A 12,107-nucleotide genomic window follows, 5' to 3' on the forward strand; every position below is an offset into this window, starting at 1 on the left:
AAAGCCGCATCTTTGCTTATCGAGATGAAGTTACTGTTTGAAAAAAAACTGGATAAGCTGTGGTCTGAACACTGGACTGGACTGGCTTGCAATATTTACTTCAGAGTTCTCTTATCATTTAGGCTCATTTCCCCATGATGTCAAAATATGGCTTCCCAGGACAAAACAGTGACGCTGAATCGACTAAACACTATATTTTAGGCTCATATTCTCAAGGTAAAACTAAATTAATCTAAGCCATGCGTAACCGTATACCTTGCTGTAAACAGGACCTTATGAGCGGCCGAAAGATTAAAAAAAGTCCGCAGACACAGCAGCTGTTGAAGAATCATGCAAATCAGACCACATAATTCAATGAATGGTATTCCGCTCATGCCTGACTAGTTCACATCAGTGGGAATACGGCTACTGTTTTTAGCTACTACAGCAGATATTTTCATCTCAATGCATATGACAACAGCGGCTCTATCCAGTTGCTCCTAGGTGTTGATTCTGCCTGAACGGTTGTTGTTTTTTTTTTTACTCGGAGGTGACTTGGCTAAATCCATCGCAATTCCACTCTGAGATGTTCATGCTCCTCCGTTGGGAGAATTTGCCCCTCAATTCGAAACGCCTCGCCTAAGACAATAAAACAAATTTTAAAAAAATTCCGGAATGCACCGCCTCCTCGCACAGCTGCGAAGCTGGAGGGACTCAGGTGTGCGTCATTCATGCATAGAGTAACTGTGAACGTGATATGTGCGCGTTTCTCAAATTTGGGAAAGGTACCTACCCGAGTGTTGTGATGTGGAACACACGTGCAAACCTCGCTTTTTGAGAACACTCTTTCATCGCAATCTTGAACTAAAATGTTCTGATGTGCTAAAAGATAGCATTATCATCGCTATGCATTTTAACACAGGATGGGAAAATTATCTGAAAGCAGAAATCGGACTGCCAATAGGCTATAACAAGCTTTCCCACCAAGTCGCCCCCAGACACGCCGGCGGCCGCGGCCAACTGACCTGCGTGCAGTTGACATAGTCCGGCAGATCCACGACCTCGGAGGGCAGGGCGAACACGCCCTCGCTGGTGGAGAGAAAGAGCACGGTTAGCCCTGCGTCTCGGCTCGACATGGGCACACACAGGGCGCGTCGGGTTTGCCCGGCCGGCCACTCGCCGCGGGGTCGCACATGTTCAAACACCGTGGCCGGACGGTCGGCGGCTGGCCCCGAGGGCGCGTCAGCCCAGTGACGTCACAAGGACCCGTACCGATCGTCTTCCTCCGTCATCGTTGCTACCGGCGTGCTGGCGCCTTCGCACGTCGAGCCCGGCAGTGCGGTCGCATGTCGTCTGCTTGCGCATGCGCCCGCCAACCCAGGGTCAGACTATGGATCCCGGCTCCGTGTACTGCATTAATTAGTGCATGGGCTAATCAGAATAAAAGGGTTCGTCGCGCGTCGAGGTCAGTTTCCGGTTAGCGATACAGCACGCGATCGGCCGGCAGACACTGTAGCAGTCATCTGATGGACAGCCAGCCGGCGCTGTCACAGCCAGCTGACGACTGTCTGACACCTGGCGATTGACCGTCAGCGTCACGGTCGACTGACGGACGGCAGACGCCTGGCGACCGGCAGGCGCCGTCACATTCATTCGACCAACACCTGACATTCGACGGCTGGCGGACACTGCCAAAGCCATCTGACGGCTGACCGACCGACACGGCCACAGTCATCTGACGGCTGACCGACCAACACGGCCACAGTCATCTGATGCAGCCGACCTGCCGATGCAGCTGACGGACCGACACGGCCACAGTCATCTGACGGCTGACCGGCCGACACTGCCACAGTTATCAGAGTCTGACCACGCGGGTTGGCGCTGGTCGCCACTGACGGCGCGTTCCGCCGGCCGGCCGCCGGGCACGGTCCGTGCCTAACGAGGCAATTGGAGCACCCGCAACCCGCAATCGTCGCGGGCCCGCGGCGCCGGAGCGCCACGCCACGAGACAACGCGACACACCGTCGGCGAGGCGTCCGCGCCGGCGGCCACTGTCCAGCGCGTGCAGGGTGGGAGTAGAGGGGCGGAGGGTGGGACGCACGCACCGTGACCCAGCGGCCGCATCACCGGCCGACCGTGCGTGCGACGGCCGACCGCTGTCCACTCTCATCAATGCTGACGCCGGCGCTGAACAGCGAAACAAAGCGGCGCGATGGACCCCCGGCTCGCTATATTAGCAAAGCCAGGTCGCAATTAGGCAAATGGTGCAAGGGATATAAATGTCGGAAGGAGGGCTGGCACAGGCGCTGTGCCATGTGCCGCTGTGTCGTGCGCCGCTGCGCAGTGTGCCGCTGGGTGACACACACGCTGCGTGTGACCACGCGCATGCAATGAAATGCGACTCCGGCTCTCTCACTCCTAAATGGGACGATTACGCCAGCGTCTGAAGTGCGGGCTCATTTTCTTTATGTGTATTCCCAGGCGGGGGCAAAATTCGAGCTCAGGAGCCTTGACCGCAACACAGGGCTCATTCATCCATCACACGTCACGCAACGGGCCAGAGATGAACGGACCTTAACACGCTGACAGCTGCAGCTGACTGCCACGAAAATCGAGATTAACGACCTGCCACAGTCGGCAGTTTTGTGTTAAGAAGATTGTCTTAATATTCAGAACAATTTCAGAACAAATGGGTTCAAAGGTCAAGGTAACTCTGTCGGCACCCGGGCCTTGATTAATGGTAATGCGTCTGTTTTGCCCCTTTTTAGTCGACGCGTTTTGACAGCGAATGATTCGTAATTGACGGTAGCGAATAGCCTTGTGAGATGGGCATGAGATGCGCAGTTGCATTCCACACCGTATGGATACAGTAAAGCTGTTCACGATGTGTTAAACACATAAATTTGCAGCAAAATATGCCCGCGTAATTAATGAAATTTTGAAGGCATATTTCGGCTTAAATGTGGGCGCGCTGCGTGCAAGGAAGGGGCTCGCAATGCATCAAGTTTTCAAGCACCCTGTTTATATCAAAGCTGGAACGCTTGATGATGTCACGTGATATATGGTCCTCTAGCCATAATCAGGGTGATGTGTCGTGAGGCGCCCGTCACTGGTTCGTCAGAGAAAGTGGAGCATGGATGGCCACATTGACTGTCGGACGAAAGCACTAGCAAAGCGATTGTCTTTTGGTATTTTAAGGCCGCTCTGGACTCTGAAGTTATAGCCACGACCCCACAGTCTTGAACTATGAGTTCACCGACCACTATCCGGCCTTTGATGTGGTGGCTGAACTTAAAGAACAAGGGCTGGAGTTCCGCGACTAGCCGGTAAATCCCAGCACAATGCTGCAATGGAGATAAAGCGCAGCTTAACCACGTCTGACCGGGCGGACCACGTGAGTAACGGCGTGGCTCTGGGGTTCGGTGCACCACTTTTAAACTCTTCCATCCGTGTCAATTACGCGCTGGTACCATTGCAAACAAACTTCCACGCTACATCAGCAGAGCTAAGAGAAGGCGAAGCAGAAGGCGAGTAAAAACTTGGGGTATGCGGGCGCGGACGAGGCGGAGTCGGGGAGCGGACCTCTCCGAGATGATGCCACACCTCGGTCGGTCCAGAGCTCCTCCGAAGAATGCGCGGCCCCGGCTGTCACGTCAGCGGAGGAATGCGCGGCAAAAACGCCGCGGCAGCCGGATACGGGCCTGGCTGTTTTGCGCCCTGCATCGGGACATTAGCCGGGCCGGGCCGGGAGGGCATCCCGCTGACGGCGCCCGAACGTGTGGCTGATGGATGCTGCTGGGCCGAAAAACACGCGTCGGGAGGCGAGCCAGCCGCTCTGGAGCAGTGTGCCCGCTGGTGGGCCCCGCTGGGTGTTGCCTTCTGCAGACGCCGCGCCGCACGCCGTGGGGTCCACAAGCGTGTCCAGATTGACGAGGCGCGGCGGCTGGGACGTAGGAGACAAAGACACGCGGCGCGGAGCCGAGGTAGCCATGCGTGCAGCGGGTCCGTTTGCAGCCGGCGACGCAGAAGCACGCGTCGCCGGCCCGTTCGCGGCCTGTTGCGCTCGCGATGCAAACGGGGCCGGCTAATCACATCAGTGAGGCGTTCAGGCGCAGGAAACGCTGCGGCCGCGATCTCCCGGCAGGAGCATAAATCTCGGTCTCTCACGGGCGTCGTAAACGCACCGCCATATTGTCGGCCTTATTAAGTGAGAAGGTATGATGACCTTGGCTTTACGGCCCTGTTGCTGGTTGTCCTCTCATGCGGCTGCAAGGAAAAATGAGATGTACACGCACTTAAACGCCTAAATATCTTTTGCCTTGAAGCACATTTACATAGAGCTGTTTGGCCTTCATAGTCGAATGATATCACGGGTGTGACGCAATATCAAATAATGGAGCTGCTGGATGACGCAAAAATTGGTATTAGTTATTTTCTCCACAAGAAAGCTTCCATACACTGCTTTGCTTGTTAAGATGATATTTGCTGTCCGGAGGACGAATTATTGCCTTCTTCCACATGCAAGTGTCACTTAACTAACGACCCTGCGACCGCACAGGAAATATTTGTAGGCTTGTCAGTGCCAACTTCTCTTTACTAACGTCAGAAATAGCTGTGGATGAATAGAAGCGCATACACCTCTCATTTTAAACAATCGCTTTGTGCTATCACTTTCACCTGCTCCACATTCGCATACCAGCCCTATCTATGTGTTTCCGTCCTGTCTTCAAACGTTTAGCTACCCTTTGTCTCTAACACTTATGTCCCCTTTTTTGTCCTGAAATAGCCTGCTCAACTCAGGCCCAACTCTTCAATTATCCCCTCGCCTCCAGCCGCCATCAATGGACTTTCCTCCATTACAACTGACTCTTGTTTCAGACCTCCCTGCCCGCCCAGCAGCCGCTGAGGGAGACGAGGTGGGAGGTCGACACGTCAGACGGCCGTGTTCAACGTCGCAGTATCGTCTTTGACGCCGAGCCCCACATACGCCGCCCAATTTAGCCACTTACACTGCCACCTGCCCGTGGGGCGGCTGGCGCGGAGTGAGCCGGCCTTGTGACGACGCTGCCGCCCGCCGGGTCCTGCGAGATCCGATGCCGCTGAATTATAGCCATAAACAGGGCGGTTAGTCGGCGGTGAGACAATGGGCGGCCGCCCAGGGGGTGCCACCCGAGGGCCGGTCGAAGATAAGCCCGGTGGGAGGGTCGTGTTTGGAGGCGCCGCCGCCGCCAGTCCTGACGCACTTGTCCCAGCCGTGTGGGACGACGTCCCCCGCTGACAGAACGCGCCGCACTTTCCCCAATGCGCTTGCAGGAAGTGCATTAGCGGTTGTGGCGATAGCAATGATTCACGCAGTCGGAGAAGGGGTGATAATGGGCTGAATGCGTGGCAAGGTGTCCTTTCAAGCACTTTACTTGCATTCGCTACAACGCATATGTTACAACCTTTTATCTTTCTTTTACCATCAGGAGTGTCAAGGAGCAGAGAGAAAGTGATGCAATAACAATGTGATGAATTTACGTGACACACCTTTCTGAGACCAGGGTTAAAGGGAGTCCAGTTTACTAAGTGCTCTCCATTTGCATCACACTTGGACCGTGAAGTGTCATTTGTCAAGACCTCCCCCGATACATTCCACCCGTTTGCAAATGTCACGTAGGATAAATCACACCTCTGCAGCACTGCCGTCTACACACACAATTAGCACAGCGTGGTGGCGATATATCGGCCCTTTGTTGTGGGTACGATACATAGCAGTGTGTGTGATTTGCAATACCTGCATTCCTCTTGTATTCTCTCGGTCCCTTCCCTCTCTCTCTTCGTCTCCCCTCTCTCTCTCTTTCCCTTCTCTCGCTCTCTGCTCCCCCCTCTCTCTCTCTCTCTCTCTTTCTCACCTCAGTTCTGGCCGTACAGCAATGCGGATGCTCCAAACTGGTGGTGCTCAGGGACGCTCGAGGTGTTAATTCAAAAATGCTCGAGAACATTTCATTGAACCGAAGAAACGTGGTGCACGGGTTTACTGGCGACGTGGCAGAGATGAACGACGCTGACAAACAGCGTGTTAATCACCGTTTCAAGATATCAGGCCAGTCCTAATACCATCTCTGGTTTCAAAAAAGCGGTTGAAGCCGGCCTGCCGGGCTTCCCGGCTGCTGCACCGTGTACACGGTGCCCTCCCGGGCAGGGACGGACGATAGCCGGGCGGGCGCGGTCGAGCCGCCGCCGCCGCCGGCGAGGGGGCCGCCGTCGGCCAACTAATGGAATGAAGACACGCACCTGCATTCACCTGCCCGCCTAGATATGATAGACAGTGGGCGCCGACACGCAATCGCACTCGCCCTCTTTCTCCTTTCCCCGTCTCCTTTTTACCTTGCTCTACCTCTCTCTTGCTCCCTTCTACTCTTTCTCTCTCCCTCCCTTCTCCTGTCTCACCGCTCCTCTAACTCTCTCTCTCTCTCTCTCCCGCTCTCTCTCTCTCTTCCCTCTCTCTCTCTCTCTCTCTCTCTCTCTCTCTCTCTCTCTCTCTCTCTCTCTCTCTCTCTCTCTCTCTCTCTCTCTCTCTCTCTCTCTCTCTCTCTCTCTCTCTCTCGTGATTTGACGTGCACCTGGACACGCCCATCAGCGCGATGTCCTGTGCATAAGGCTCGTGAATAAACACACGGGCGTGGACGCAGATTCAAAACCGTGAGACTAGGCGCAAGTCATCGATGCGCAACTAAGGAAACGGAAACAGCTGCGTGTAGCTTGTTATGCATTCCAGCGTCCGTGGCATGTTTTTGTGCTCTCCCGAACAATAGATGCTTGTTATGTACATCTTCTCGGCGCCATAGGGGACAAGACAGGCTCTTCGTATGCCCCTGGTGTAGAAACGTGACATACCGCTTGCATGTCTTGAGGTAGTGGAAGAGGGTGCCCTCACAATAACATGGCGAACACACAAGTTTCCTGAACGAATATAGGGTAGATCATTCATTCGCTAGAGCCCTGTGTAAGTAATAATAATGCCAGCAGGGAAATGCATGTTGGTGGCGAAACATTCCCCACAATGTTGAGAACGATTTATCACGAATGCTGAGAACGAACTCTTTAAAAATAGATATTAACAGATGTGAAACCGGCAGGATTCATCATTACCAGCGGCATCTGAGGGATGTTCTCGGTCGTGGCGCGTGTGGGCTGGACCTAGTCAGGACCCGGTCTCCTAGCGCCAGCGAGGCCTCCCAGATAGTCGGCGACGGCGCAGAGGCGCGACGTGGGCGGCGCAGGAATGGCACCAAAAACAGGAGGACGGATCGAATCGGGACGGCGCCGGCGCTGCGTCGAGGCCAGCACCAACAAAAACCGGACCGACGCGGCCAAGCAGGCGTCCAGCGGCGCTCAGGGTGTTGGCGCTGCTCATGCCCGTAAACGCAGGCATAAGTCATGAAACAAAGCCTCCCGCTCGGTGGTTTTTGCGCACGACTGAGGCGGCTTAGACAAGCAGGGATACAGACGGCCCTTATATGGTTATTGGGACCGGCGGAAACGGGCGGCGGTGTGCCTTTCCGCTGTCGCGCTCGGATGTGTGCCCGTGTTTAATGCCGCACCCCGCATGTTGTTACATTCATGATGCGACAAATGCTGTAGTAGCCTGAACGCAGTTCCCGTGCAAATCAAATAAAGATACGGCTTTTACAAGCATCCATACAGACGGCCCATGTGTGACTTTTATGTTCAACAAAAGCGGCAGGAGCATGCGAGTACTTTCGCCTTGTTTGTGCTCACATGTGTGCGTGTTTGAGCTGGCACGACTTGCTTCTTCCACTTGCAATGTCGATCGCTGGGGGGGTCAGTGAAGTATGGCACTAATTCCAGTGGCATGGATGTACAATCTGTGCATGTGCTGGCGTGTTAGTTCCGAGCTAACGCATCGTTATTTGGTAACGATTATTCTCTAAGTGTCCATGACCGTACTGGGAGTCCTTCGGTCTAGGAAGCAATCAGCATCCACAGCGTGGGAGTGTGATCTCCAGTTTCCCACGGGCAGTCGTTGTTCAGTCTGCCGCGGGAAGGGTTTCATTGCCGGCAGACAGCAGGGCGGATATTTGTCAACACGGAGACTGCTGCTTGGCCGGCTCGCCCGATCGTAATTCAGCGCTCGCGAACCCCGCAATCCCACACCTGAAGGTTACCATAATCTGACGGAATCTGCGTACAAAGGCGAAGTCAACTACGCAGTAGGACCATGACTGGAGCCCCCATACTCACGGTAGGAGGACCAGATAGGATGGATGGATAGGGTGGACCAGAAGGGCGGATTTTAACAGACACAATAGTTACACTGCCGATTAGAAAATAACGTGCTTATCTGGGTGCACGTCAGGTTGTGATTTGTAAAAGCTACGAGCGGCTACAATGCACCGCAGAATAGAAGATAAAGACTACGGAAAACGAGGGAGAAAGAGAGAGAGGGGGAGGGAGAAAGGGGGAGCAAGAGAAATGGCGAGAAAGAAAGAATGACAGAGAGAGAGAGAGAGAGAGAGAGAGAGAGGGGGGGGGGGGGCGAGGGAGAGAGGGTGAGAGAGGGGGGGGGGAGAAGACCTAGGAATGCGGGCAGTGCGTCGTACGAGGTGAGTTGTGGAACGGAAGCAAGGGTGGAGTACACAGAAGTCTGATTATACACACGGGACGTCCAGGCGTTCCGTTTGATGCGGCCGTGCGACTGACGCGGCTGGCTGACCTCCGTGACCTGTGACAGGTGTAACCGAGGTCCGGCTCCTATCGCTTCCTGCCATCAACATTCCTTGGCGGCATTGTCTTACCGGCGCGCTGTGCTGTGAATAGCCCGCGAGGAATGAGTCTGTCGGCGGTCGGAGGTGGCTTCTACGTACGGTCGTATGCAGCTAATGTTAGGCCACTCTCCCGGCCTAAAATTGGCATGCCTGAGTTGATTTGCTTAACTAGCAAGGCAACGCTCGCTAAGATGGCCCCGGAAAAAGAATGCCGTGGTGAGCGGACGCGAAGATCGAGCAAGACCACAAGAGTCATGGGAAGTATGCGCTGCTGGTGCTGTCACCGACAAATAAGTGAAGGAAATGATTGTTGTGCATTGGCAAGCCCATATCTTAACGTCATCAGCATTCTATGTCTAGCTCAAATTATACCAACAATGTGTGGGAATGAAATAAATGCCAATTGCAAATTGGTCTTACACTGATCAACGACATTCCCTGACATCACTTGAGTAACCAAACTGGCTCGGAAACAAAGGATGACCGTGCCCGCTGCAAGTTGCGACAACTTTCACCTCCATTTAAGATATTGCTGGTCATTGATACGGTGACCGAGTCATACAATCTCCCTTGGTATCAAAGCGGGGTGTATAACGTGATCCTGCGAGTCCTCGCTGTCGGGGACAAGCCCCTATGCTAGATGCAAGGTGAGTCAACACACGTCTTCAGTTTAAAACAGATGTTCTCAATGTAACGACGTTGTCCATTTTCATGCAACTAATCCAAAGAAAAATGGCTTGTAACCAAATATTTTCTAGAACATGAGCCTCGGACAGTAGGTCTGATAAACGTCACATTTAATGTTTGCGTGGAGTCCAATCCAAATTCAAGCATGGCGTGTGATTAGAGGGCGGCATCGAGCCCTCCAAGGCACACGCACTTCCCAGCCGACTTCGCGGCTTTCAAACACGCAAGACAAACAACATTCGCACAAAAGGCAGCTCCCAGGCCTCTCACGCGATCTGGACAAGGACGCATTGTTTGCATCCTCAACAGTGGAGCCATCATACACCGCTGCACCATACACGCGCCGACAGCGCCCACAGCAGTCGCGTGCCCGGTGCACCTCCCTCCTCGCATCGAAGGTTACCCGTGTGGAACAAATCAGCACGCACGCACGACGGACGGGGGTGGCCCAGCGGGCGGCCCGTCGGTGGCGTCTCTCACCTCGCCACGTTGTAGACCAGCCCGACCGGCATGGCTGCTGGCAGCGGCAGTGGCGGCGGCGGCGGCGGCGGCGGCGGAGACTGCGGTGCGACAGCGGACACCAGCCGGCGACTCGAGCGGCCGCCGTGCGCGTAGCACCGGCCGACGCCCGGCAGCCGAGGCCGCCGTCACCATTGGCCGCCTGTGACGTCACGCTCCGGCCGGCCGCGCTCGCGCCTCGGGGGCCAGGTGCCGGCCCCGCTCGAAACGGGGCGGCTGGGCAGCGCCCGCAGGTGGTGGGCCAGATGGCAGCCGAGTGCGTCCCTTTGTTTTTGGACGTTGTTCGGTTCGAGCGCGCGTCTACCTTTTGACGTGCTGCTGTCAGGTGTACATGTCCACTTCGGTCTTCTTAGCCCGGAGACCTGAATGGTTGGTCAAATCATGTGAAACGATCATAAATACTTTGTAAGGAACGTTCCATCGGAACTCCGTGCGAAAGTTACATACCGGTTAGATAAGTAAAGTCTTAATGTACGCCCACCGCATTCCGCTGTTCATACCACCGCTGCAACATGTTCGGTAGAACGATCGGATCAGACGCCAGTGGAACAAAAAAATGGACAACACAACGCATAACCAAATGCAAACAACGCCAACACACACATACGCGAACGTAACCATACACATATTCATTAATGCGTAAATCTCAGGGCTTGACAACGGCAGATAGTAATCATGCGCCATAAGTTAGACGGTCGCCATAACCTTAGAAATCAAGAACGGCCTGTGTGGATCACGTAAGCAAAAACGCTTTCGCCGGCTCCGTGGGTACCAACATCATCCTTGTCCCACTGCTGGCACGAACACCAACGTCAGGGTCGAAAAGACGGGTGTAGTAGATTGTACCTTCAGAACAAATACATAGTTGTTTTCTCTCGTGATCTTTGTCTACAGCTTTGATAATCGGCATTGCAGGCATTAGATCAAGCTCGTCCATGTATGCGCAAAATAAAATTGTCCTGGGAATCATAAGTCTAAGTATATACTTCACTCCAAAGCGATTACGAACGAGGTGACTCTAGCATTCTGTTTTAAAGTAGTGGACTTAAGACACCAAACTTCTTTTCAGAGGGCCAAGGAATGCATGGTACGCTTAGCATACGCTTCATCATGCTGTGATCAGACGGAGACCCTTTCTCCGGCAATATCTAAAAGCCGATTTTCATCATGGAAACAATCGATCCCGAGTTGCTGGTAGTTAAGTTGCGGTTATAGTTAAAATTCTGCTCCACATGCTCCCACGATTTATTCATGACCTTCCTTTCCACATTCCTGGAATAGGCATTTACGCAGCCAGGCATTTTTGTTCTTGTTTGACTATTCCGCGCAAAAGAAAGGATTTCCTTTCCTCATAGCCAAGTTAATGGTAGCAAAAACATGTCACCGCCACCATCGTAGTGCACGCAACCTCATGAGTCTGCCAAAGCGGTAAGGACTGGAAAGGTCGAGCACCACATTCCTTGTCTGTAGCGAAAAAGTGCTGCCTCCTTCCCACGTCAGGAAGCAGCACAGATGGCGCCAAGCCTGCGGACGCCGACGCCGCTAGTCATACATCGTCACATGCGCGCACGCAAAGGCACCCGTGCGAACCAGTTGCATGCGTGCCAAATCGCAAGCTTTCATTCCACGCCGCTTGCACGCGACGGAAACATGTCGCCTCGTCCGGTTTGACAGCAGCGCAAGGGTTGCTGATCGTCCAAAGCGCGCCCGGACTCGCTCCACGGCGCCGGGGCGCTACGTGGCGGTCGGCGTGTGGCGTGACAGTCTGGCTCACGCGAGCGCGACACACGCAGAGGCCGTTCGGGGTGACGGGGGCACGACCGCCGCACCGCGGTCTGCAACGTCCCCCGGACCGAACGGACAGGCGGCTCCGTGCTGCATGCAGTGCGAAGCTTTCTTGCGTCGAAGTGAAATGCTCGAGTTGGGCAGGAAGTGGTGGTGACGTTAAAAACGCGTTACAAGTCGCTGATGATACTTTACATGGTAGCAGCGAAAGTGTCTTTCGATGGGAGAGTTGGGAGTTGGGAAAAGCGTAAGACGGACGAATCGATATTGGCTGCACAGCACGCAGTTCCAAGCCGTCTATCAGCGGGCCGCCCGAGCCCCGTGATTAGGATGTTCGTTACGGATGGAATACCGTGACCGTGGCGT

General features: G+C 54.4%; 1 protein-coding gene across 1 annotated transcript in view; it reads right to left on the bottom strand.

The window, feature by feature from the left end:
* The window catches only part of Traf4 (TNF receptor associated factor 4), a 35,635-nt gene extending 25,618 nt beyond the window's left edge, over nt 1-10,017 (bottom strand). Inside the window, exons 1-2 of the mRNA XM_037233321.1 lie at nt 9,918-10,017; nt 1,005-1,068 (exon numbers count right to left, since the gene is read on the bottom strand). Coding sequence (XP_037089216.1) covers nt 1,005-1,068; nt 9,918-9,949 — 96 coding nt within the window. The 5' untranslated portion in view covers nt 9,950-10,017. The remainder of the gene's footprint in view (nt 1-1,004; nt 1,069-9,917) is intronic.
* Nucleotides 10,018-12,107: the final 2,090 nt, after the last annotated feature.

Source organism: Pollicipes pollicipes, unplaced genomic scaffold (assembly GCF_011947565.3).
Source record: "Pollicipes pollicipes isolate AB1234 unplaced genomic scaffold, Ppol_2.1 Scaffold_7231;HRSCAF=8579_pilon_pilon_pilon, whole genome shotgun sequence".
NCBI classification, from domain to species: Eukaryota; Metazoa; Arthropoda; class Thecostraca; order Pollicipedomorpha; family Pollicipedidae; genus Pollicipes; species Pollicipes pollicipes.